The sequence below is a fragment of the Macrotis lagotis genome, chromosome 1 (assembly GCF_037893015.1).
Source record: "Macrotis lagotis isolate mMagLag1 chromosome 1, bilby.v1.9.chrom.fasta, whole genome shotgun sequence".
In the NCBI taxonomy this organism is placed as follows: Eukaryota; Metazoa; Chordata; class Mammalia; order Peramelemorphia; family Peramelidae; genus Macrotis; species Macrotis lagotis.
Window position 1 is genome coordinate 323210982 of NC_133658.1, and position 27982 is coordinate 323238963.

The 27982-nt window shown below is 36.3% G+C and overlaps 1 protein-coding gene across 6 annotated transcripts in view; it reads right to left on the bottom strand.

Annotated features, from left to right (window-relative positions):
- Positions 1-27982, bottom strand: part of RALGPS1 (Ral GEF with PH domain and SH3 binding motif 1) — a 749724-nt gene that overhangs the window by 226146 nt on the left and 495596 nt on the right. For all 6 annotated transcript variants that reach the window (XM_074211544.1, XM_074211540.1, XM_074211539.1 and 3 more), the window contains 2 exons: positions 14369-14506; positions 7619-7712 (listed from right to left, as the gene is read on the bottom strand). In XM_074211544.1, the coding sequence (XP_074067645.1) occupies positions 7619-7712; positions 14369-14506 (232 nt within the window). The remainder of the gene's footprint in view (positions 1-7618; positions 7713-14368; positions 14507-27982) is intronic.

A 27982-nucleotide genomic window follows, 5' to 3' on the forward strand; every position in this document is an offset into this window, starting at 1 on the left:
AAGAGAGATGGTATGAAAGTAGAATGAATAATTCAGGATATGAAAGTGGTGATGGAGGGGACAGGAAAGGAGGGGCCAGAAAGAGGGAAGATTCTCTGAGTATTTGAACGTTGTCATCTGGAAGAATTGGATTTAGTCTACCTGGCACCAGGAGAACAAATTTCTGCCATAGAGAGACAAATAGGAACTGAAAAATCAGAGCTATCCAAAAATGGAATGAGTTTTCTTGGAATATAGTAAGCTGCCTGTCACTGGTAGTCTTCAAAAAAGAAAGACTTTCTCTATTTGCTAAGTGTTTTACAAAGGGTTTTCCTTTTCATATATGATCAGACTATATGGTCACTGAGGTCCCTTTTTTCCAACTGTGAAATCTCATGATTCTGCCTCTTCCAACTATGAGATGCTATTGGTATTCATTCTGCTTTATCTTAACAGGTTCCACATGAAGGATACTCAGAGCCAGGGCAACTCCCAATTCTATAGCACTTTAGGGAATATTCAATGTTTTCTCACCATAGGTAAGGGAGCTAAACATGACATTATTCCCATTTGAAAGAAAACTGTAGTCCAGAAAAGTTGTGATTTACTTATTATAGTCACCCCTCTATAAAATATCAGTGGTAAGCCTAGACTGAAGGTCAGCAGATTTTTCACTTTACCTTTTATTGCCTAGAGATCTTCTAATATTCTATTGTGGTGACTCCTGATCTCCCCACCCCTCCCCACTCCTCCAACCCCCCCCCCCACAAGCTATCCCCATTCTGGGGAAGGAGCCAGGGACTAAGTCTGCTCTGTCATCTACATAAATGCCCCTTTGGAGGAAGCACTAGTACTTGGAGCAAAATATGAGGCCAGGGGCTTTCTTTGGGGCAAGCCACAAGAAGCTGCCTCTGTTCTGTTCACCAGAAAGCCCCACCCTGTTCTTTCCACATGGAGCTTTGATTTTTTTCCCCTTTCCTTGCAATCAAACTCCCCAAAACACAGACTCAGTAAGCTGTGGGGAAGAAAATTAATGTGTCCTCAGTGGGTGGGTTTCCCACATTAAACAAAACAAAAATCCTTCATGAAAATACAGGCAAACATTACAGTTCAGAATCAATGCTTGGGATTTTTAAACATCCTTCAAAATTTAAATACTAGTGACTCATGGTTTGCAATATATCCAAGGATTAGCTCATGGTAAAAAGTATTTATAGATCATTTTCCTTCTTTTCTTTGAAAGGATATTAGTGCTAATGAAAAACTACTGTCCGTGGAACCTTAACATTGTCACATGAACGGAATATCTTGTCCAAGAATGTAAGTGGGGAACATTTGCACAGTGGGGTGCCCTTTCCAGGAACAATAGATGCCTTTTTTTGTCAGACTGAATGGCAATTATGACTTCTGTAATAAACCAAGTCTGTCTAGGGTTTATTGTATGTGAAATTCTCTCTCTAAGGGGAAATAATCACCAGGTACACACCTGGCCAGTAGTTGTCCTCATATCAACTGCATGGAGTCCCAGAACATTAAAGAGTTGATTTAATGTAATCTATAATCACTCATGAGAAATTAACCTAGCTATTCCCTTATTGCCCATAGAGCAACTGTTTTCTGTTCTGGCTAAAATCTCTGAGAGACTTTTCCTCCCAGACTGATTCTCTTGTGATGGCAAACCAGGTCTTCTTTTGTCTCAATTCTTACCTCAATCACTGAATGATAATGACTTTTGACAAACTGAGACCTGGGAAAGATGTTAGGTTAAAAAGGCTAATGTCGCCTACTGCATCCTAGGTCATTGATAATAGTCATCTTGACTTTTGTCTTGCCACTAGACTGATGAGTCTGGAGTGGAGAGTGAGATGACTTTGTGCAGTTCTGCCTCACTTAAATCCAGCTCACAAGTGAGACAAAATATTTTCTTTGTGATGTTTTTGGTCCTCTTCAAGAGAGGAGGATGGACAACAATAATCACAAGTAGTACATTGTGTAACTAGAAGAACAATCCATTGAGTCAGTTCAGTGATGAAATGGTAGATGATAAACTGGTCTTAAAATCACAAATGACAACAACAACAACAACAATAAAAGCTGATGCTAATATAATGCAGCATTTTGTTTTGTCCTCATAAATACCATATATGATAGATATAATAGATATTGTACCCATTTTGCAGATAAGGAAAATAAAGTTCAGAGTTGTTAAATGACTCCTCCTCAGTAACACTGCATGTAACTGTCAGAATTGTGATTTGGACTCAGATCTCTTTGATTTTGAATGCAGCATTATACCACATGGCTTGGGTATCCTCTAGTTCTAAGTCCTATAGGATTCTTTGAAGAGAAATCAGGGGTTCAGGGAGGGGAGATAGAGAAAGCAGTTCATAAACATTTTCTATATTTGAACATTATAAGGGATTAGATTTGTTCTTCTTGGCCCCAGAAGACAGGAATAGGAGCAATGAAAAGAAATTACAGGGTTATAGATTTTGGCTCAGCAGAAGGAAAAAAAAAACCTCCCGATAAGAGATGTCTGCAAGTACAATGGGCCCCTTAAAAGAGTCCAGTAGAGGTTTTCAGGCAAAGGATGGAAGCTGTCAGGGATATTGTAAAGGGGATTTATGTTCAGGTTCATGTTAGACTCTATGAGCTCCAAGAGCTCTTCCAACCAATACTGAGGTTTCGCACCTTAGAGATCTAGTTTAATACCTCATTTTTATGGATGAAGACACAGAGCCCAAGAGGTGAATCCAAGGTCTTGGCCATTTATTATTTAGGTGTGTCTGACCTTGAGGAAGTCACTTTCCCATTTAAGATTTCAGTTTTAACATTTGTAAAATTAAAAAGTTGAACTTGATGATATTCAAGGCTCTTTCTAGCACCAACACACTACATGTGGCTCAGTTGCATTCCACTGGAAATCAAATTGGGCCCATGAACAACCCACTTACCCCAATGACCTGAACTGGAAACACAAAGGGAGTAATCCTGGATGTAAAATCACAGATTTAAAGCTATAAGGTACCCTGGAAGTCATCCAAGCTACCCTCCTAATTTTATAGATTAAGCAACTGAGACCCAGAGAGGTTAAGCAACTTGTTCAAGGTCATACCAATAATAAGTAGCAAAGCTGGGATTTGAACTCAGGCCCCTTGACTCCAAATCCAAATCTTTCCCCTTGCTCTCTTAGCTCAGAAACATGCAAACTTGAGCCTTCTTCTTCAGGATTCCCTCAGGCAAAATTCTTACCCAAAAGTATTTTTGCTTTAGAGGTGAGAATGTAGGAATTATCTATTAAGAAGAATTAATCTGGAGCCTCCTGTGATAATTTGGGCTCTTAAGTGTCTGCTCGCCTCAGATATCCAGTCTGAGACACTAGTACAGAGGAAGAAGGGTCTTCAGGGACATCAGTTTCATTTCCTAGACCTCAGTTTCCTTTTCTGGACTCTAAGCATATGGACTTGATTATCTTCTAGTGCCCTTTTATCTTTAATTTTCTTTGTTTTCAGATCTGCTGTAGCTCTAATGCCTTTTTAGTCTCCTTCCATGATTCTATCACAAAGAGCAAGAAGCAACCCTTGCCTATAATCAAACTGACCAAAGGCCATTTGGATTCCAACCAATCCAACTTGGGGCAAAGATCACACATGGAAAATTTCATGTGAAAAGGAAAGCTCTTATAAGAGTTCAGAGGACTAAAAATTGGGAGCTACCACAAAACTATTTTGCAAACCAATTTGCAACCTCAGTTTGTGACCACAAGTATCTCATATGCACTCTACACATGTTTATTCATGTGCATACACATATGCTTGCATGCTCTCACACATACATAATCCTCAATCTCTGACACATATGCCCCTTCACACTCTCACATGCATCCTCACATTCTCATAACACACATGTATATACTCTAATGTTTTCTGATACATATCCTCACATTCTGACTGTGAGGATACACATACTTATACATATACCCCACATAATTATAGACCTATACCTTAATACTCTCATACATATACAAACTCACAGTCATATATATATATATATATATATATATATATATATATATATATATATATATATATCTCCTCACACTAACACTACATGAATCCTGTTTTTTTTGTTACCATGTGGATTTTGTGCACAAAAATGTTCCAACAAGCTTCCCAACTCAAGTTCAGAAGCCAGGAAAATAGATTAACTAGGATTTGGAATGAAATAATGTCTCTATGGCCCTGTCAGATATGCCAGATAATGATTAAGGAGCAATTATAATTTAAGCCAACCAACATTTTTAAATACCTAAAATATATAATTCATTGAGTTAAGTACATAAATATAGTCCTAGTTTCCATAAATATATCTAATTTAAAAAATCTACAAGGGAAGAAGATCAAGTATGTATGCAAATGACTTTCACTTAAGAAAAATTGAGATAAGCACCAAGGAGAGGTCCAGGCAAAGTGCTGGTATAAGTTAGAGATTTCAATTACCTGAGGAAGTTGTAGTTGGAATTTTAGGGAAGGTTTCCTGAAGGGAGAGGCACTATGTGTAGCCATCCAGGAAGCAAAATAATTCAATGGATGGACATGTGTAGGAGTTCAGCTCAGACATGGGGGAGGTATATGGCTAGAACAAAGGTGTGGAGATAAGAGAAGGAAGAACAAGGGTGACAGTCAGAGTGACACAAAACTTGACAAAATACAGAATAGATGAAGGGAAAGTGTATGAGATAAGGCTGGATAGATAGATTGAGTTACATTGTGGAAGACCTTGAATGCCAGAGTCAGGAGTTTATGCTTGATTCAGTAGGCACTAGATATCTGTGCACTTAGAAGGAGGGAGTTAGACCAATGATAAAAGGTTAAATTGGGGATCTTCCTGTTCACAAATAAACTTTTCAGAAAATATTCTTGTCACTGATGTATTATAAAATGCAAAGTATGACAAAGTTTGTTTTTCTTTTTTGTGGTAGTTTGGAAATTAGTCTGATTAGTTTATAATCACATCTTGCAAAGAGATTGCAGACCCTGTATCAGGGCTATTTGAATGATACTTATTTTGATGGAATGAGGAAGAGGTTCCAATGGTCAGGAACTGTTTCTCTCCTGGAAGCAACCTTGTTAGGAAAGGTAGATTGAGGAATTTTTAAGTTGTAGTAGAAAGAACAGTTGTCCTAGAGTCAGAAAATGTGATTTCAAATTCTAGTTTTGGCACCATTTAGTTATATGATCTTGAGCAAATCACTTTATGAACTCTTAGCTTTTAAAAAAATCTATAAAATGGGTTAATGATACTTATGGAGGGGGTAAGACAATTTTGGTTACTAGGGAAAGTAGAGTAAAAGTGACCAGCGATTCTAACTATATCCAGTCTTGGTCCCCATATTGATTTCAACAGCAAATGGGAATATTATAAGGATTGAAAAGGATTTCCCAATTCTAGCCCCACTCAGCTCCTTTTTTAGTTTTGGTGAGTGAAATTCCTAAAGTGATGTGAAGGAGAGCTGCTCTATCAAATTATTGGGCATTTCTTGTTCTTATTCTCCCATAATCCTTTCCAGGGGATGTAACCTAAATGCCAATGGAATTGTATTATATTTAAGATTACATGGACTCCATTAGCACAAACAAATTGCTGTAATAAGATGGAAAGAGTACTGACTGAAAAGTCAGAGAATCCAGGGTCAAATCCCATCTTTGACATTTATTGCCTGTGTGACTTTTGACAAATCCATTAACCTCCCTGGGCTTTAGCTTCCTCTCTCTAAATGAGGGGATTGGAATAGATGATCTCCAAAGTCCCTTCCAGCTCTAGAGCTGAGATATAATCATCTTCTTCTCATGCTTTTGTTACATGACCAGCCCTCCTCCTGTTTCTTTTTGATCATATATCTTCTGGTACCCAGATTCTTTGCTGGTAATATGCTATCCCTCCCATGCATCTCTCCATTGCTTTGGAGTAATGATCTGCAGCTGTAACTCTTTGGAGACAGTAATTCCATGATTCACAGTCATACTGCATCATGGGAGGAGAAAAGTAGTATTAAGTAGCTGGTCCTTCCATTCAGGAAGAAGCTTGAGCTATTTAATAAAAGTGTGCATGATTTCTCAAATGCAATCTGGCATAATTTCTTCTTCCTATTCAATTCTAGGTGCAGTTCATCATCCATTTTCAATATCAACCAAGATATAGCAGCTTTATGGACTATCCATTCAACTGTGTACCATAGTTCATTACTATAGTTTTTTGAGACTTAATAGACTTTGGCAAAAAAGTCAGACGGGCCTGTGAATGTTGAAAGCATGAAACCTTTGTGGGGGGGGGAGTGGGGAGAGGGTGAGGAGAGTACATTTTAACTCCCACAAAGAAAGGCAATCATAGAGAGAGACAGATTCCTTATTAATAACTCATGTTTGCAAACCCCTGGCTTACAACTTTGTGAGACAGGATTACAAATAACATTATTCTCATTTAATATATAAGCAAACTGAGGCTCAGAAAGGGTAAGTGACTCAGCCTCACATGACATCAGCAAGAACTCTGAGTTTCTTTTCCTTTTATGAAGCTAAGCAAAATTTAATTTGAGAAGACCTACCTTTTTTTCTCCTTGTTTTTTAATCTGACTCCTTTTTCCTTTTTTTATTCCTCTTTTGCTCTCATTCCTGTTCTGCTTTGCTTTTCTTTCCCTCACTCTATCTCTTTGTTAACTTTAACATTTACTTTTCAACTTCAACTTCAACATTTACTTCCCCCAAAATACACTACTACTAATGCTTCATTAAAGCACATACAGTTCACTCGGTTAGCAATCCTATCATTGTAAACACTAGACAGCAGAGACTCCTTGAAATGTCATCCATTAAGACGTCTCAAAATATCTCAGCCAATGAGAAGACCATATATATATATATATATATATATACATATATATGTATATATACATATATATCATATATATGTATATATACATATATATCACAAAATGATAAAAATTAAGATTTGTTAGCAAATGAGACATCTTGTACTGTGTCAATCAATGTAGGGACTTGAGGTATGTCACACAATGAGACAGTCCAAGGTAGAGAATAGATGTATAGTTTCACAATATTAGATGATCTACTTGATGGCCTGCTAGTCAACAAAATATCTCAAACATATCACTCAATGAGAAATTACAAAGTGACATCCAAGGGGATATTCTGAAATTTAACAATATTCAAGATTTACATCTTAAGTCATATCACTCAATGAAACAAATCAAGATATGTCTGTCACCCAAGGAGCTATCCCAAGTTGTGTTACACAATTAGACATTTTGAAGTGGGTCTCTAAATCCTGAACATTATCACAGAGTGAGATCAGTATAGTAAATTCTCCCCCTACCTTAAATCTCAAGATCATGAAAAAAAAATTTTGATTAAAAAATCAACCAAATGGGGTGGTTCAGGGTATCTGTTCTCTGTCTTTTCAGACTTGCTAGACCATAAATATGGTTGCTTATTTGGGGGACCCTTGGCTTGATGCTACCCCAGTATAAGAACTGGGAGACAGATTTGGATTACAATCTTGGATAGCCATTACCCTGACACAAATATCCAGACTGGTCATCTCTTATCAGAGTCTGACTTACTTGTAATTGTCATCTTCAACAAACTTCTGAAGCTCCTCAATATAGCGAACAGACTTCAAATACTTTTGCACATGTGGTAATGTTATGAGGTGATCTGTAAAAATCAGAAAAATTAACTCATTCATTTCAAAGTCAAAAATTGACTCAATTACTCAACAGGTAGTGTCTCTTATTAACAAGGCTCTACGAAAGCTGCTGTAGAGACCCAAAGAAAAAGAATGACACAGACTCTGTTCTCAAGGAGATTACTAGCTAATTAAATAAAGAGACTATTTTCACATGGGAGGCAGGAGAATAAAGAGGAAGGTTGGTTTCATATAGAGGTAGTATCTGAGTAGGAACTTGAAGAAAGGGAAGGACCTGGAAAGGAAAAGATTTATAGTATAGGTGGGTATTGGAAGTAGTAATAATAGTGAAAGACATTATAGGTTAGAGAAGAAAAAGGACAGAATAATTATATAAGATGCCATGTAATCTATTTGTTTGACCCTAATTGGACTTTCTGCCTCTTGTCTATTCCCTCTATGGTCTATTATGGAGCAGATTGTGAATAGCATTGAAAACCAGTATCAGAATCTTAAACTTTATTTGGAAGAGAATAGGGAAACACTTAAAATTTCTTGTGAGAGGAAGGACATATACAATTACTCTGGAAGAAGTATGGAGAATAAACTATGGGGATAGACTGAAGAAATGAAATCCAATTAGGACGTTCTTATAATAGTCCAGGAAGAAGAGATGAGGACCTGAACTAGTGTGGTAGCAAAAGGAGTGGGAAATAGGTGAAGAATAAAGAGATGTAAACAATGGAATTTGGTAACTAATTTATTAGGGATGAGAAGAGGAAGAGGAAAGAGTAAAAGATGATAGAATGTCTGGAAGGTTGGAATGTCATCACCCAAACCAGAAAATATTGCAGATGGAATGGGGAGGGGGAAGATGAGAGATGAGGAGTTCATGTGCAGCAATGTTAAATCTCAGGGAGCAGCTTTAGGTATTTACCTGTCATCAATCCTTAGCTTTCTTCCCTTCCATTTTTTGGAACTTTTGGTACCAGAACTTTTGGTACCAGAAGGAGAGCTGTAAAAAATCCCCATTTTAGGGAAAAAGTATCTCTTATTAACCCAAGACTTCTCCCCTACAGGGTTGATTCCACTGGACACAGATACTCTATCTTCAGGCAATTAATATCACTTATCCCTACATTGCAGGTAGGTTACAGAACGTCATGTTCTGGATGAATTGAGCTCCATATTTTTCAACAGGATCAAGAGGTCAGGACTGGAGTATACACCAATGGGTCAACCACAGAAGAATCAGGAGATTTTTCTACCTATGACATCATCTTGATGTGGTGCTCCGGATACTGCCAGTGCATTTAAGACCAAGGCCCCTGCAGCAATCCACAGAATCTCGGGCTTAAAGTGTCCTCAGAGGATATGTAATCCAATTCACATCTAAACAGGGATCTCTGTTCTAATATCCCCAATAAGTACAGTCTGCTTGAAGATCCCCAGTGATGGGGAATCTGTTACTTCCTGAGTTAGTTAATGCCACTTTGGGATGGTTTTTATTGCTAAGAAATTTTTCCTTAATGAAATTAAAATCTGTATCTCTATATTTATTCACAATTCTGTTCTCTTTGGCCTAGAAGAGTAACTCTGATCATTCTTCCACATGACAAGATTCAAATACTTAAAAGATAGTGATTATATCAACTCTATGCTTTCCTTCAGTGAATAGTGACTGAATAGGCAATTTCATTGTTAAAGGGAACTCCTGGGCAAGGAAATTTCTTTTTCTAGTATAGGCCAATACCTTCTCTACAACTTAGTCTTAGAATATTTATTACAAGGACTTTCTTTTTGGTAGCAGAATTTGGGTGGATGAGAGAGAAAAGAAATAATTATGAATTTAAAAAATAAATTTAATTTTAGTGATTACCTTGTAATTTTAAAAAAAGATAAACTTAGAGAGAAGTCTGGAACATATAGAAGATAAGTGACTTGTTCTGAGAATCACACTGCCAGGAGGTGTCAGACAGAGCTGGGACTTGAACCCAGATCTTCCAGCTTTCGAGGTCAGTTCTTTATCCTCTAAACTAGGGGTGTTAAACTCAAGACCACACCCCTAAGACTGAAGTGGATTAAAATATGATTGGAAAATGTTTAACAAAATGTAACAAAATATACAAAAATGCAATATACCATAGATAATATTAACTTGTGGTTTTCTAAGTTACTGTGTGGCAGGCAAGGATCCATTTCTAATTGAGTTTGATACCATAATAATATACCATACTCATTTTCATTTTTTCTAACCTAAGTCAAAAATTCATAGGTTCACTGGATTTATCTGGAAGGTCTTTGAGAAGTCATTAGTATAGCCTCTAATTTCATAGTTGAGGAAATTGAAGCTCAAAAAGGGTGGGTGACTTGTGCTAGGTCCCACAGATGACAGAGCTCTTGAGTTTTCAGCCTGGTCCTCTAGGTCTTCCATATGTTTTGGACTCTAGTTCTCTCTTTAACCAGATTACCTCTTCTAGATGAGCTCTAGCTCATCCATGTTTTTCCAAAGACATGATACAGAGAGTTGACCATGATGTTCAGCAAGAAGATCAAAGGGGAAAAAGGCAATTGTCAGGGTAATTCTTTTAAATAGTAGCTATTAATATTAGTATTATCTTACAGCTCATTCAGATCTCCATCTCTCCTTAACATCACATGTTCCTTGTTTAGGCACATTTCTGTCATTCTGAACATGTGAACTGTATGCACAGATACCTCTTCTTTGGGGATATGCCCTTGAAAAGAGGTCTGAGGAGGGACTGAGGCCCAATGTCTCATGCATATTTGCATTTTGAGAAACAGGAAAGATAATTTAGGGTACACTGCTGATTCATTAAAATACTCTTTAATAAATTATTAAATGAAAAAGCCAATGCTGTATAACAAGTTATAATCATTTACTTTTAAAAATCCAACATATCAACTCAACAATGAAAAAATCTTTATGTTTATGCTATTTAATAGCAAGCAGAGAGACCTTTAGGGCAGCTAGGTGGTAGAGTGGATAGAGTACTGGGACTAGAGTCCTCTTTGTAAGTTCAAATCCAGTCTCACACACTTAACGATTGAATGACCTTGGATAAATCATTTAACCCTGTTTGTCCCAGTTCCTCTTGTATGAATTCAGCTGGAGAAGGAAATGGCAAACCATTCCAATATCTTTGCCAAGAAAACCTCAAATGGAGTCAGACTGAAATGACTCATCTGAGACACCTTAGCAATTAACACAAATACGTCACCAAAACTGCAGACTTGGATTAAGGGCAGTATATGGCATGGAAAGGATTTCATAAGTAAACCCCTCAAGGGCAGAGACTATCTTTGGTTTGTCTTGATAGCCCCAGAACTTATAGCAAGCCAGATACATAGTAGGCATAGAATAAACATTTATTAACTAACTCAGGAGACCTGTGTTCAGACCCACCAATGATTGGTTATAAGAAAATAGTCTTAGATCTGAATTTCACTTTGATATAGTGTCTTGAATGTTTGAGCCTAGAGTCAGGAAGACCTGAGTTCACATTTGACCTCAGATATTTAGTCCTTTTGTGACCTTGGGTAAATTATTTAATTTACATTTAATTAAAAAATTTCAAATTAAGTAAGTTTTAATTTTTATTATTGCAATTTTAATTTAAAATTTAAATCATTTAGTTTCATCATCTGCAAAATAGAAACAATAATAGTGCCACTCAGGATTTTTTTTTATTTTTGTAAAGTATTCAACACAGCACACAATAGGCTGTTTCTTTCCCTCTTCCCTAACTCTATCAAATGGGAGCAATGGGATTTGATATACTTATTTTACAGGATTGTCAAGAGAGAATCAAATAAGAAAATGGGTATAAATGTTTTGATATTTGATTAAAAAGTATTATTTTTAGAGATCTCAATAACAACTCCATTATTGGACAGCTTATTTAATTAAAAAAAAAAAAACAAAATAGAACTTGACCCCAAAGTCCCAGCATTGCAAATGCTGCTGTTTAGAATATTTGCCTCAAAGGATTAAGGGTTTTGTATTTGCTTGCTGGCACAGGTTGTGCTGAATCTATTTCTCAATGATCCTCTGAATTTAAGAGTAAACATGAGCTGCATAACTTAAGTTTAAGTGACCAATTTGATGACCTTCAGAGGGAAGGCACAACCATTCTTATGGACTCTACTTATTGTATAGTCTAGAACTTCCCCTCCTTGATACTTATTAATATATTGGATTTAAATATCATACACATTATATTTTTCTTTGGAATAGAACAGGTGTCAATCATCATTGGGGAAAGGGGTTTCCCCATCAGGAGCTCCTTCTGATAATGAAAGTACTGACTAGGGCCCCCTATTAGGAGTGTGTGTTACTTGAAAAAGGTCAAGAGACCTGATTGTTAAACTTTGGTGTGAGTATTGGAAACATTGGAGATGAACAAACTTTTCAAATCAGGGCATGATTTATTGTTTTATTGACTGACTAGACATAAGAAAGGGATGATAAAAAGATAAACAAAGATCAAACTTAAATAATCTAGTGTGTATATTTTTTGCAAAGAGCTACATACCATCATACCCCTGCCTCAGCTCAATCTTGATGCTTTCTCACATCCAATTTTAAAAGCTCACAACCTTAACTGATTTTTAAAATTAGAGATTCTTCCAAAAACCATTCTGGCACTAACTAAAAACAAATAACCAAATAAAGAGGTTATGAGGCTTAGCAGTAGGTGGTAAATAAAGTTATTATATAAATCCAAATTAATTACTATCATTATTCTTGGGTTTTGTTAGGAATATATAATGTTTTGCAGCAAAATGAAGTTATCAAGGAGATTTCTGTGCAGGGAGAGATTGGAATAGATGACTTTCAAAAACCATTTTGATTCAAAATTCTGGAATTCTGAAATCCTGTCCACTCTAGGGTTTTAAGGCCTTTTCTAATTCTCATCTTATATGTGTCATGTTTTAACCCTCTAATGTTCTAGGGTTCTCTCAACTCTCACATTCTATGATCCCATGAGGCAGAGCAGGTTCCATTTATCAAAAAAAAGGTAGGATTCTATTAATAAGTTTTAAAATAGGAAAGTTGCATGGGAAATGAAACTATGAGTAAGTTTCTTGAAGGAAAACAAATGCTGGGCTTCTACTGTACCAAAGTGATCATGGAATTATAGACTCTTAAAGGCATAAGGAATCTGAGAGGACAGAATCCAACCATTACTTTTATGGAAATCCCCTCAGTAAAATCCCTCAAAAGTATTCATCTGGCTTTCACTTGAAATCCTCCAGTAATAGGCAATTCTATCTTCCCCAGGGTATTTCAGTCTACTTTTGAGGATTCTAATTGTTAAGAAGACTTTTCTAATAATTATAATTAATGGAAATCTACCTTTCAAAAATTTCCACTCAAAGGTCTGTTCTCCTTTGAATTGAGCAAACCAAGTTCCAATTTCCATTAATGTTATTCAAATCTGAAGAAAGACATGTCTCTCCTAAGTCTTTTTTCCTCCAGACCAATCAATTGGATTAACCATCATTTTAACCAGTTTACCTATGGCAAGGTTTTTGGTCATTTTGCTACACTGAATTAATTCCAGTTTGTCAATACTCATTCTAAAATGTGGCACCCAGAGCTGACCACAATACTCTAGGTGAATGATTAGGGAGAAGGTCAGAAAAATTGGTGTCTTTCTTGCCAATTTCCCAAAGCAATGTTCCCAAGATGGGTCACTTTGGTTCCTAAATCTTAAATGATGTTTGGAGATCCCAGGATGGTTCTTAATATGGGTAAAAACAACTCTTTTCCTTCATTATTTACTTGTAGATACATAGTCTTAGATTATTTTGTGTTTAACTAAAATCTTCTAGAAGGGATATCAAGAATAACATCTGGGATGTTGGGGAAATAGATATGCTGGTTCACTCATTAAGCTTGGGTCTAAACACTTCCTAGTAGTTGCTATGGTGAGGTGAGAAGGGAGAGGCAAACCAAATTGTGCTATTTGTGAGATTATCACTTCCCACATACTTCACCTCTGGGTTAAACTTTAGTTTAGCTAACTCCTTCACTTTCATGTAGGGAAACAGAGGCCTAGAGAACAAAAGGTCATGTATCTAGTAAGTGGTGAGCCAAGATTCCAATCTGGGTTTTCTGTCTCCAAATCAAGTTCTCTTTCCATTAAACTGTAATGTCTTTATGTTCCATGATGTCATGGCCATAACCATGGAAGGAAGCAGAGGAGTAAAATTGGCAGCAGTAACTTCTTCTTGGCTTTACTATGAATTCGTACAGCATTTGTTTCCACTATTAAAATGAAGATTTATATTGGGTGGGGAAATGTGGAGAGATGTATATTTGACTTGGATTCAGGAGACCTGCCTGAGTTCAAATCCCAGCTGTGCTGTTTATGATGGATATGATGCTAGTGCCTCAGTTCTCTCACCTGTAAAATGGGGCTACTCCCTCCCTCAGAGAGTTGTTGTAGGGAAAGTGATTTGTAAACCTTAGAGCTCTATAGAAATATGAGTGGTGATGCTGTTGATGATGATGATGATGATGATGATGATGATGATGATGAAAGTAGTGATGGTAAAACCTAAAGATTTCTGGTGGAGAAGGCACTAAAAGTACACACTTTTTGCTGAACTGTTTTAGAGAAAAGAGGCTACTGTTTTGATATATGAAAATACTAACCATAGCTACAGGAGACTTGTAAATCAGCTATTATTCGCAGAATATTGTTCATCTGATTAGATCTTTGTTCATTTTCCATGATGCTCCCTGAAGCTGGGTATGCAGAATCAATGTAGATTAAATCCAGAAGATAAATTCCTGAAATAAAAGCCAATATAAGAACAGAAGTGAGCTACCTTCAATGCAAAAGAGTGACATCACAGGCAGAAATAGAGGCAAACAAATTTCCCTTGCCTGTCTTCCCCTCCCTCCTTCACCTCTCTATGACCCACCCTTCTACCCCCTTCTCCCCACTCTCTGTTCAACAGTTTTAAAAGGCATGAATAACATGGTTCAAATGTTATGGGAGGGTTGGGAATTAAGTTCTAATGACCAGTTCTCATTTTGTCCATAAACTACAAGAGAAGTATCTAGACAGCACTAAAAAATTACACCTGCTAAAATTTTAAATTCATTAAGTTTGAAGTGAAAAAAATTGAGGGAGCTGAACTCAACTGTGAAATATTAGGAAATTTCATCAACCTATGAAAATTGATATATTGCCTAGACTGCTAAATTTATATAAAAATACAGAATTTTTGTAGAGTTTGAATGTCAGAATTACTCATTGATTCATTCACTTGTTTGCTCATTCAGTAGGTATCTACTGAATACCTAAAATATGCAAAACTCTGTGTTGGATAGAGTGGAGCATATGTATAAATATGGACATGACAGCTCATTCCCTCAGGTTGCTGATAAACTGATACCATAAAAACTCCTTTGATAGTTCAATGGATTTGCAATTCCAGAAGTGTGTGAGTTCCTTCTCATACCTTTTAGTAGAATGTGATTCTTGTCTATGACATTCCATAAAATCTTCCATGGTGGAGCTATCCAACATGCTGGATATACCTTCAATTACATCCTTTATTTTATTTCATAGATACCAGTAAGACACTTATGACATCTATTTCTTATCCCTCATACTTGGTCCATGACCAGCTTATGTACTTTTTAAATCATACATGATACCTTGATGATAACTTTTTTATTGAATTATTGTATACTTATCATCCATAACAAATCCTGGCAATCAAATTAAACATAAGGCAAGTCTCCAAATAAAACAATAAAATGTGAAATATTGCCATTTTGGTTAAAAATAGCAGAGGCTTAAAATAAAAATAAATTTATGAATAAAATGAGACAATACATATAAAATGCTTTGTAAATGCTAAAACACTAAATAAATGTCAGCTATTACTACCATCATTCCTGTACCACCTATATCCTAATAAAACGCTACTGCCATTTATTTTACTTTTTTAAACAATATAGTGTATATTGTCCTTACTTAGCATCATTATATAAGATCATAGACTCATAAAGCCAGAAGCAATCTCTGAGGTCATTTGATCCAGTCCCTTCATCAGAGATGGTATTTGAACTGAAGTACTCTGACTCTTGACTCAGCACATTCTCTTCTGTATTATGCTGCCTCTCCTAAGGCACTGTTTCACATGATTCTTTTCATATATTTTTGGATTCTTCATATGTGTCTTTGTGTCATAATTCTCTATTATATTAATATATAATAATTTACTCAATACCCAATTATTACTTATTTCACCATTTTCATTTTTGTAAATAAAACAAACATGTATTTCAGAGGAATCTAGGTAGCACAGTGAATAGAATGTAAGTACGACTGGAGTCAGAAATTACTGAGTTCAAATCTTGTCTCAAATACTTACTAGCTGTGTGATGCAGACAAATCACTAAACTCTGTTTGCATCAGATTCCTCCTCTGTAAAATGAATTAGAGAAGGAAATGGCAAACTACTTTAGTATCTTTGCCAAGAAAATCCCAAATGAAGTAACAAAGAGTCAGATATTCCTGAACAACAAAAGTCATCATCAATCTCTCTGAGAGTAACCTACAGTAGATAAAAATACCAAGCCTGAAGTCAGGAGGACTCTTTTCTGAGTTCAAACTTTGTTTCAAGTCACTTTCTTGCTGTGTGACCCTGGACAAGTAAATTAACTCTGCTTGCCTCATTTTCTCATCCCTTAAAATGAGCTGAAGAAGGAAATGGCAAACCACTCCAGTATCTACCAAGCATATCTAATGCTAAAATGGGGTCACAAAGAATTCGACATGACTGAAATGACTGAATAAAAATGTATTTTGCAAAAGTAGACTCTCTAGGTTTTTTAAAATTATTTTTAAATGAACAAAACCTATATTTTCTTTCTTCCATTTCCCATCATTTAAAAAAAAAACTTTTGTAACAAATACACATAGCCAAGCAATACAAATTCCCATATTGGTCATGTCTAGAAAAATATGTCTCAGTTTGCACCAATTCCATCATCTCTCTGACAGGAGGTAAGTAGCATGTGTCATCCTGAGTTTTCTGGAATTGTGGTTGATTATTGCATATGTCAAAATGCTAAGGTCTTTTAAAATTGTTTATCTTTAAAATTTTATATTTGAATGGATTATTTTCCTTATTTAGCTCACTTGACTCTATGATATTTTATCCATGTTTTCCTAAGTTTCACTGAAATCATCTCCTTTATCATTTCTTACAACACAACTGTATTTCATTTTACTGAACAAAACTAATTTGATAAGCCATTCTCCACCTAATGGTCATCCCCTTATTTTCTAGTTCTTTGCTACCACAAAAAGAGCTGCTATAAATATATTTGTATAAATCTATCCTTTTCCTCTCTTTGATTATTTGGGATCCTTTTTTGTTTTAGCAAAATATTTAGAATATAGTCCAAGTAATAAGATCATCAGTTATACGACTCCTACTTATATATTACCAACTTGTTCTCCAAAAAATTATATTTGCTTAGAGTTCCATCAAGAATGTAGGAGAATACCTATATTTTTGTAGTTCTGTTAACACTGGATTTTTATTTTTTGTCATTTATGTCAATTTAAGGGGTGCAAGGAGGTACTTTAAATATTGTCTTGATGTATGTTTCATAGTTTATTAAGAAATTTGAATAGTTTCTTACACTGACAATAAAAATTCCAATTTTTTCCTTTGAGGTGTCATGCTACCATATTGTTTGAGTGATGCCACAATCTCAACAGAATCCTCACTATTGTATAGGGAAACTTCTTCTTTGACTGACTCTATTCCACTCTTAAGTACTATTATAAACTTTCTCTTCTTTAATTCTTCCTTCCTGCCACCCTCCTTGTAGAAGTCCTTGATTCCTATTTTACTTGGAAAATAGAGGCCACATGCCATCATTTCCATGCCATACTTCATAATTCATCTGTCTTATCATAAATCCATCAGAGAAGTTACTTCATATTTTTTCCACAGTTGCTGTTGCTGATTGTAATTTCCTCCATCCATTCCTCCCCACTACTATCTATTATATTTTTCTCTTTCCTTTTACTCTGTCCCTCTTCAAAAACATACTGTGGGGCAGCTGAGTGGCACAGAGAACAGAGAACCGGCCCTGGAGTCAAGAGGTCCCAAGCCCATCTAATCCTAAATGTTCAAAAAGAGAGACTAGTGATATAAGACTAGAGGTTAGGAGAGAGTTTAAGGCTAGATGTATAGTTTTATTATAGCCTTATCCCTATTTAAACCTGAACACATTCTGTAATATTTCTGAAAAGTGATTTTCTAGTGACTTTCTAGAGACCCAGCAACCACCTGGCCCCATGGTCCCAGACAGGCCACCCAATCCCACCACATTGCAAAAAGTAAAAAAGAAAATGTGCTATATCTGACTATCCTCTCCTATGATCTACCCTCTCCTCTATCACCCACATCCCCCCTCCCTCCCCCTTCTCTTCTTTTTCTTCTAGATGTCTTTATTGATAGTGTGTATGCTGTGCAAACACAATCTTTGCTTTCACATGAACACTCCTATCCTATTCTAATGAGATGGAAAATATGGAAATAGTTACAAGGAAATTACAGGCATGGGGTACAGCCAGTACAGAAGTCCAGAGATGGGAAATGGCATGTTGTATGAGAGAAATAGTAAGTAGCAGGACAGTTTAACTTAATGATGGAGTGTGTAGAAGTGGAATAAAACTGAATAAGTGGTTGTTTGAAGGCCTTTTTAATGCCAAACAGGGGGACTTTACATTTGATCATGGAGGTTACAGGAAGCCTATGGAGTTGTATTGAGTAGAAAAGAATGATATGATGCTAACTATGATTTATGAAAATCATTTTGGCAACTGAGTAGAGAATGATTTGGAGTAGAAAAGGAAGAAGGAAGAAAAGGAAGACAAATGAGAAGGTTATTGAATAATACTGGTGTGAACTCATGAGGGCCCAAATGAAGATAATAGTTATGTGAGGTGAGAGGATATGTATGTGGAATGTTGTACAGGTAAAAATGACAATATTTAGCAATGGGTTAGATACGTGGAGTGAGTAGAAATATACAATTGAGGATAACACCAAGATTGTGAGCCTAAGTTACTGAGAGAGTGGTTGAGTCTTTGATAGTAAAAGGGAAATTGGGAAGATGTAGATTGTTTGAAAGGAAGTTATATTTTGGACAGTTGAGTGTGAGGAGAGTAATGGAATCTAATCCTCAATGTTCAAAAAGAGTGACTAGTGATATAAGACTAGAGATTAGGAGAGAGTTTAAGGCTAGATGTATAGTTTTATTATAGTCTTATCCCTATTTGAACCTGAACACATTCTGTAATATTTCTGAAAAGTGATTTTCTAATGACTTTCTATTTTCTAGTTTCTATATATAAGCAATATGGGAACTTAGGACCCATCAATTCACCCATTTACACTTTAGGAAGTTTTCCCTTATATTGAAATGATATAGGGCCCATTGGCTATAATTCTGGGGCCAAGAAAAAGAAGATACCTGATTCTACATAATGCCTTTCAAGCATTTAAAGTCAGACATCGTTTATCTCTTTAAAGGTTTTTTCTTTTCCAAGCTACAATTCCTTCAGGTCTTCTTTGGATGGTATGGTCTTCAGCACCCATTCTATCCTGGTTCCCTTCTCTGGGATATGTTCAAACTTGTCAATGGTGCTGGCAATGTTGGGTCATGACTTTTTCCACAAGTCAGGTTGATTTGGGGTTCCCCTAGGGAAGGTGCAAGGACTCATTTCACTATAGGGAAAGACTGCTAGGACATAGTACAATCTGGGGGGTACTTTCTGTCTCTCAGAAAAACATCCAGAATTCCAGGTTACAAAACAAGAAGCTGAAAAGTTCCCAGCAGCTGAATCTAAAAGTGGATGGGAGTGAATGAGTCCACATTTTCCCTCCTTTTGCATTATTTTGCTTCTCATCAAATATTGAGGATTTCAACCGTTGAACCTCAAATTCCTGTCTCACTTCTCCCCTTCATAAAAAACACACAGATTCTCATGCATAACTGTAATTTCCCAAGGATATTTAAATTTCTGTGAATGATGAGGTTTCTCAGTTGAGATGCTACTAATCATTTTTGGTGGTACCCTGGGTTTCTTAAGGCTAGACCAAAAGAAACAACATAGACTGTTTGTTCCTACCAAGCTGGAAAGGATTTGAGTATAGGCCTGGCAACAGACTGCATCTGTCATCCAACAACCAGACAAACTAAATGGGGAGAGGATAAACACCAGAGGGTTGGCCATTGGATGATGAATTCTTTTGGCTGCGGTAACTCATGAAGACAGCCTACTAAGAGGCTGTGAGCTGCCTCTGTGAAGGGAGTACCTACCCAAACAGATCAAATCACAGATCTTCCAAGTATTGAAGTGAATACAAATAGGCTAACCCAAATTTTAGGTCTATTTCTCTGATAAGTAATCAAATACTCAAGAAGACCATCTAGGTTCTTAAATGACTGGAGTAATTCATTATTCTTTACTGCTCTGTTCCAAGGCTACAACCTAAATCCTCAAATATAATCTCTCCCCCAAATATGGACTTGAAGTTCTAAAGGTGTTTTCCCATAGAGTTGGGATTTATCAACATAAATGAATCACTATTGATAGAAAAATGAAAAGTATAGTCTCTATTGATGATCGGCCAGTAGCATGATTTTTAATGTAACTATTCATAGGATCATAATAATGGCAACTGACATTTTTATTGTACTTTAATTTTGTAAAGTTCTACATATACCTCATTGCAGCTGAAAAGGGATCTTTGAAAGGGAATTTGCCTTATATATTACATAAAGCAAATAAATTCATTAAGAGAGCACTGAGAGCTTAGAACCAGGACACTCTTAGATATGGCTTTACACTTGATTCCTTTTCAGTTTATGGTATAGATAGATTAGAAGTCTGACAAAAAAATTAGAATAATGATTATGACTTTCAGTTCAAGGATGCCATTGTATAAGGACAGGCTGTCTCTAATATATACACTCAATACATACATACATACAAGACATATATATATATATATATATATATATATATATATATATATATATTTCCCTTACATATAGCAGTCACCTAGGACCAGCTCATAACCACAGGACCATTTTTTACCTCACTGCTATTACTCCTTTGGATTTCCCTCCCTTCTGTTCTGTACCTTTTCTTTTCCCACTGATTGGATGATGTAGCCTTGAATCACCTCAAACTGGTTGTCTCATAGGCAACTCAAACTCAACATTTCCATAGAGATCATTATTCATTCTACCCTCTTTTCTACTTCCCTATTAGCAATGAAGGCATTATCATCCTCCCAGTTACCCAGCCTGACAACTGTCATTTTATTATACTTATCAAATATATACAATCCATTACTAAATTTCATAGTTTCTATCTTTACAACATCTCTCATTAATGTCCCCAACTCCCATTTTACTTAGCCACCATCCTAGTTTAGATCCTCATTTGATCCTCTCCTAATTTAGATCTCAACTGGACTATTGCAATAATCTTCTCATTCCCGCCCCCCCTTTTGCAAGTCTCTTCCTGCTGCAATTTATCTTCTGCTCAGCTGTCAAAGTGCTTTTCCTAAAGCATAGGTATAATCTAGTCACTTCTTTTCCCCCCACCTTAAGAAATATAAGTCATTCCCTATTGTCTCTAGTGTAAGTGAAAGTTCTCTTTTTAGCATGTAAAACTTCAAAACCTGGTTTCTTCCTATTTTTTCAGGATTCTTACACTTCACTCTCTTTCTCCCATGTTTAATTATCCAGCTGCAGTGTCCTAAATACTTACAAGGTCTTTACACGTGATACTCCATTTGTCATCTCTGACTCTTTGTACTAGCTGTTCCCTCATACTTGCAATGCTTTTCCCTTCTACCTTTTTCTCTCTGACTTCCTCTGCAACTCACCTTGAATGCTACTTTTTACAGGAGGCCTTTCCTTGTCCCCCACTATTGCTAATAATGCTCTGAGACTGCCTTTGTGACTTTTCTTTGTGTCTCATTTAGATCTAATAATTTGCATATTGTCTCTTCACATTAGGACTATTTTTGCCTTTCTTTTTATCTTCAATGTTTAGCAAATGTCTGGCATATAGTACTTATTTGCTTTTTTTGATGACTGAATGATCATATTTTTCCAACCTTACCTAATCCCTAGTTTCTGGTGCCCTGGGGAATTGTGCAGAGCTGGAGCTGTCTCTATGGTAGTAGGACAAGGTGGGTGACAAGGAGTGGGAGAAAAGAACAGAAAATTCATATGGCCACTCATCTTCATCCTCCTTTGGCTGAGGGTTTAAGTAGAGAAGCTTATGGGTTTTTCAAATTCCATCCATTTCCCGTGAGTTCTGATTTGCTCACTCCCTAGTCAAAAGCCCCCTCCTCTAACTTATGCCATGTCCCCTGCCCAGTTTCTGTGTATGTATTCCCAGGATAACCCAGTTCTTGTTTTTCTTTCAAATGTTAAGTATATGCTGTTCCTTTATCTTATTTTAAATGCAGATTAAATGACTTTTTGAATATCTGAAGAATCATTTGCCTATATTCACTTTATAGTTGAAGCGTATGGGTGGATAAGGAGAATTTTTGTTCTACTTATTTCTCCTTTAATATGAGTAGGAGAAAACTTCATAATCTTATGTTTGTTTCGGGGCAGAAGATTAAAGGAGAAGTTGGGAGATGGCATTCTCATCTGTAGCGGGTCATGGGAGGATAGAAACTCTGAGCAAAAAGCAACAGGTGGTGGCTACAAAAGGAAGGCAGCTGGCCTCCTCCAGGGGCCCCTGGGGAAATAGAAAATGGAGGTTTATGCAAAGAGGGGTCTCCAATTTGAGTCACCCCAGTGTTGTTTTTAGAAGACATGGGGTCTTAAGTTTGGAATCTTTTTAATTTGAAAACTATCAAATAAAAAATAAAAATAGGAAAGCAGTATATGCTGATTATCTGAGAACTGATTGTTTATAGAAACCTAATCTTAAGATTCCTAGGTAGGGAGTAGTTCCTGAATAGTTGAAAATACTACTTCATGAAGAACTGAATCTTAAGATTATACAGTGTGATCTGAATAGATATCCAATGGGGCCCAAGGTTTAAAAGGGAAAGGAGATGGGACCAATGCTCAGGGGGAAAGCTTTAGTACCATTCATTAAGTTTTCCACTATCAAAGATGAGGAAAATATGGGATAGTTGTATATGTGCAGAAGATAACAGACCATATAGAAATGGGAAAGATAGGTGAATAAGGGATGGATCATTGGAATAGAAAGAGACAAGTATCTGCATAGTGGTAGATTATGGGTGGTACTTAGTAGTATATGGCAATTTAGGTGGTATTATCATTCAGTTGGCTAGCATTTATTAAAGTACTTATTATGTTGCTAACATGTTCCCTATGGAAATTATGCCCTAATTACTTTGACTACATTTTGTATTTTCTAATATGAGTCCATGTCTTCCCTCAAATACAGTATATGACTTAAGGGTAGGTATTGTTTTGTTTTTTGTCATATGACAAGCATCCAGCAAAGTGTGTGGTACATAATATAAATGCTTAACAAAATCTAAGGTATGATCTTTAGTTTGGAAGTTCAATGAAAAAGATGTTTTAACAGGGAATTGAAAGTTAAAGGAAGTGAGGACCCAGTAAGCTATCTTCCCTTAATTCCTATCAGTTAACCTGAACTAATTATATCCTAGGGTGCTCAAAAAATTTATAAATGTAACTGTTGAACCATTGTCAGTGTTCTATGAGAAAGGAAGACTTTTGGGGGAGATCTTGTGAAACTGGACACAGGCAAACATTGTCATCTTTTGCAAAGAGGAGAAAGTGGCAAAAACTGTGAACCATTAGCTGGTGAGCTTAATGTCAATTCTTGGCAAGATTCTGGAATAGATTATTAAGCAGATGGTTTATGAGCACATGTAAAGAAAAGCTGTGATTGTTATGAGCCAGCATGGGTTCATTAAGAACAAAACACGCCAGACTAACCTAATTTCCTTATGTGATACAATTAATAGACTGATAGAACAGGGGGATGTTAACAACATGGTACATTTCTATTTCAGAAAGACTTTTTTCAGGGATTCTCATGATATCCCTGTGGAAAAGATGGAGAGATATAGTTGAAATGCAATAAATATAGTTAGGCAGATTCAAAACCAAATGAACGAACTCAGAGTGTTTTGGTTAATAATTAATATCGTATAATTACAATAATTCTATCCCAAATGGTTTTCTCCTAGCCTTGAACTGTTCAACATTTTTTATCAATCCTGAGTTAAGACTTATGTGGTTTCCCATGTCTGGAATATATTCCATCTTTTCATCCATCTCTTAGAATCTCTGGCTCCCTTTACAGTACAGCCTAGGTGCTACCTCCTACATGATGCCTTGCTTCATCTTCCCAGTTAGCATTCTTATCCTCTTGAAATTACTCTGAATGATTTTGCATAGGTTTTATATTTGCTTATCTTTGTATGTGCTGCATCTGACCAATATAACATAAGCTCTTTGAGGACATGGTTTGGTTTTTGTTTTTGGTCTTATGTCTCCAGAATTTAGTATAGTACGCATCAACTCCCAGAGTGGAAATTTCCTCCACCAATACAGATCAGAAACTCACCTGTAACTCAAGGGTCTAAGAGAATTGCTTGTAGCTTATAGAGGTTAAATGATCTGCCCATGCTCACCCAACTAGTTTGTATCATTCAGGACTTGAAACAAAGAACTCCTTATTCCAAAACTAGCCCTTTATCCACTATGCCATACTGTCTTTCATCAATATGATATGGTACTCAAAGAGATACAAATTTTATCCCTGGCTGAATAAGTAACAATTTGGAGAATAAGGGCAGTGACAATTCTCTTTACTCTTTCTCAAGCTTACTTAAAAAATTTGACTTACTCTTACTCAAAGCTTGACAGACCTATTTAAATTGTTGTTTGATTGAGGAAGAATATTGAAAAGCTTTAGCCCATCCAGGGAAAGTGACAAGGACGGTGAGAGAATGAAAAACATTGGGGTTAGAATGGTTAAAGGAACTAGAAGTGTACAGCCTAGAAAGTTGGAGACTTTAGAAGGAATGACATCTGCTTTCAAATTTCAAAGGTTGTCCTTAAAGTGATTAGATTTAATCTTTTGAGAATGGAAAAAAAAGCATAGGGCACATGGATTGAAAGTGTTGCTGAGGCAAATTCTGGTTTAATATAGGGAGAAACTTTATAACAATTAGGATTTTAAAATTGTAATGATCTACCTTGAAAGGTAGGCTTCCCTGACATTGAAGGTCTTTAAAGTCAAAATTAGCTGACTAGTTCTTTTTAATTTGTGAAGCATTGTGAGAAAGGCAGTCTGGTAGAAAATAAGTTGGATTTAGGTTCAGTAGACCCGGTCCTAAACCTGATTCTGATGTTGAATTGGGTGATTCTGGGCAAGTCAATTCATGTCTAAGTCTGTTTCCTCTTCAGTAAAAGAGGGATACTTGTGCTCCTTAGTCTGTGCTATGATATTACTAAAGAAGTCCAGGACTATTTTTATGAGTTGATAGGATAATGAAATTACTTTCTTTTGGTATTATATAGTTGAGAAGTATTGCCAACTGCCATTTTCCTAGTCTATAAAGGTCCATGCAAATGACATGTCATAATGGCACAAAGTCACAAATGTGCTTTTCTGTTGCTATCTATTTTTTTAAATTTATTTAGGTACTAGATAGGATACCTAGAAAATCCAAGAAAAATCATTCGTTCTGCCAGGACCTCTGTGCCCAGAAAACTCCAATGACCACACAACTTCTTGCCTAATTACATATGAAGATATCATGGTCAGAGCCCACATATGCCTTCCTTCTGCAGTAAAAAACAGTATAGGTGATGTTTTAATGACATCAATTAGGACAGAATACAAATAAAAGTAACAGACTTCAAAGAAATCAGATTCATCTAATGTGAACCAGACAGAAGAGACTGAAAACCGGTAACTACTTTTGGCAGAAATTAAAGCATAATCCAATTTGGAAACACTGAGTGGAAAGAATTCATTGTGCAGGGCTTTGGGGAATTTCAACATGGTCAGTTCTCATTATCTTACAAACTCTATATCCATGAATATACCAGAAAAGTACCCATGCTGGCCACCTCCTCTGTGACTCCATTGTAGCATGAAGATAAGCTTGTTTTGTGAAGCACTTTGGGAAGTAGAAGTTCTGGGCAGTTCCTATCAAGGGACTTCAAGATGATAGGTTGTGTCTGTCACCTGAAGACCAACCTAGTTTCATTTTGCCCTCTGGAGACACACAGTCCCTCATTCAGGCGATATTTTTGCTTTTGGCCCTCCCTCCTCACAATCAAAGTCTGCTGTGCTATCTGTGATACAGGGAAGGAATCACTAAACTCACACTAAGGAGTGAAGGACTGATAATGATTTAATAAGTTGTCCCTTTAGGAAGACCTGTGTTTAATAAGGAACAATAGTACAATTATATGGAGAAGATATATATACCTATATAATATATATATGGAGAAGATACACAAACACAGACACAGGCAGAATTGGAGATGGGATAAAGAAGCCCTTCAAAGACAGAATCTCTGTTAAAACATCCAAATCTGTACAGTAAAATAGCATTAGAGAGTAGAGATAACATTTGATTTCTAATTTGGAGATGGAGATTTTTATTTTGGTTCCACTACGTAATAACTGTTTGATCAGAGTCAAATCTCTCAGTTTCTCTGGGTTCCCTCAACTTTTTCATTTAATTTCTTTCTGTTGATGGGTATATCCCTTCATCTCTTGGAGTCCCAGTCCACACATCTATAAAGTGGGTTTAATAATACCTATAGCACTTACCTTATGGGGCTATTGGGAATATCCAATGAAATTAATTTATATATTTATATATAAATTTTAACATTATACATAAAATTTGTGTCTAAATACATAAACATATAATATTGATTTAGTATTTTAACATATGTAAAGCCATATATAAAGTGCTTTAAAGTATACGAAATCCAGCTATGTATACAGACACACATATGAATGTATATATCTACATCTATATAAAATGCTTTGTACGTTTTAAAGCACTAAATCAATGTGCTATCATATAATGAAGGTAACAATACCTGCATTCCCTATCTAATAAAGTTGTGAGAGAGCCTGCCTGAAAACATTAAGGGGCTGCAGAAATGTGACATCTTCTTAATAACTCTGACAAATGGTTGGTCATTCAGTCTACCCTTAATGGCTCCCAGAAGTGGTGAATTTATGGTCTACTAAGGCAGCCCATTCCATTTTTAGACAAATGAAATTGTTTGGATGTTTTTCCTCATTTTGAACTGAAAGCTGCTTGTCTGCAATTTCTACCCCTTGCTTCTAGTTCTGTCCTCCGGGGGCCAAGGAGAACAAGTTAAAGAATCCTTCTTCTACATAATAGCCTTAGGTTTTTCCTATAACTTTTCTTCAGGCTAGAACTGAAGATAAGTTTCTTGAACCAGTCCTCATATGATATATCACCCCTCTCATCATTCTGGCCTTCCTCGATACATTCCAACTTGTCAAGGTTGTGCCAAAAATGTGTTTCTCCAGAAGTGAATGAAATACTCCAGATGGGGCTGGACCACATCATAAGACAGTAGGATGATTACCTCCATTTTCCTGGACATTATCATTTTTTTTAATACAGTCTGGTAGGGCATTCATGTTTTTTTGACTGAAAGGTTATACTGCTGACTCCTGTTGAGTTTTTTTTAAATCTCTGGTGTAAGATGACATTTATTTCTTTAAAATTTGATCTTAGCATTCATTGAACACCCATTTTCTGAATAAAAACCTGTACTCAGCTGTCTGGTGTGGGGGTGCAGAGACAATTACACCACTCAGGAAATATATAGTGCAGAAGTCAGCCTCAGGGAGAGGAGGTGAGGAGAGAAACAGAGACTCAAAAAAAGAGCTCAGTGGGTGGTAGCAACTAGGAGTGGGCAGGGGAATAAATCCATGAGACTAAAGAGACAATCTGGCTGGAATTCTTTTCATCCAGATAATTTGAGTCCAGGTATTTTATCCTACTGGTCTTTAATGTTGCCATTTTGACATATGTCACCTATGGAATCTAGTGGCTCCTGGGAAGAAGGTAGTCATGGGAAATAGGTAGGAACTTAGGTCTGGAAGGTTTAAAAATATTTGCACAGGTAAAGGTTAGGGAAATATAATTGATTTAAAACACTGACAAATGA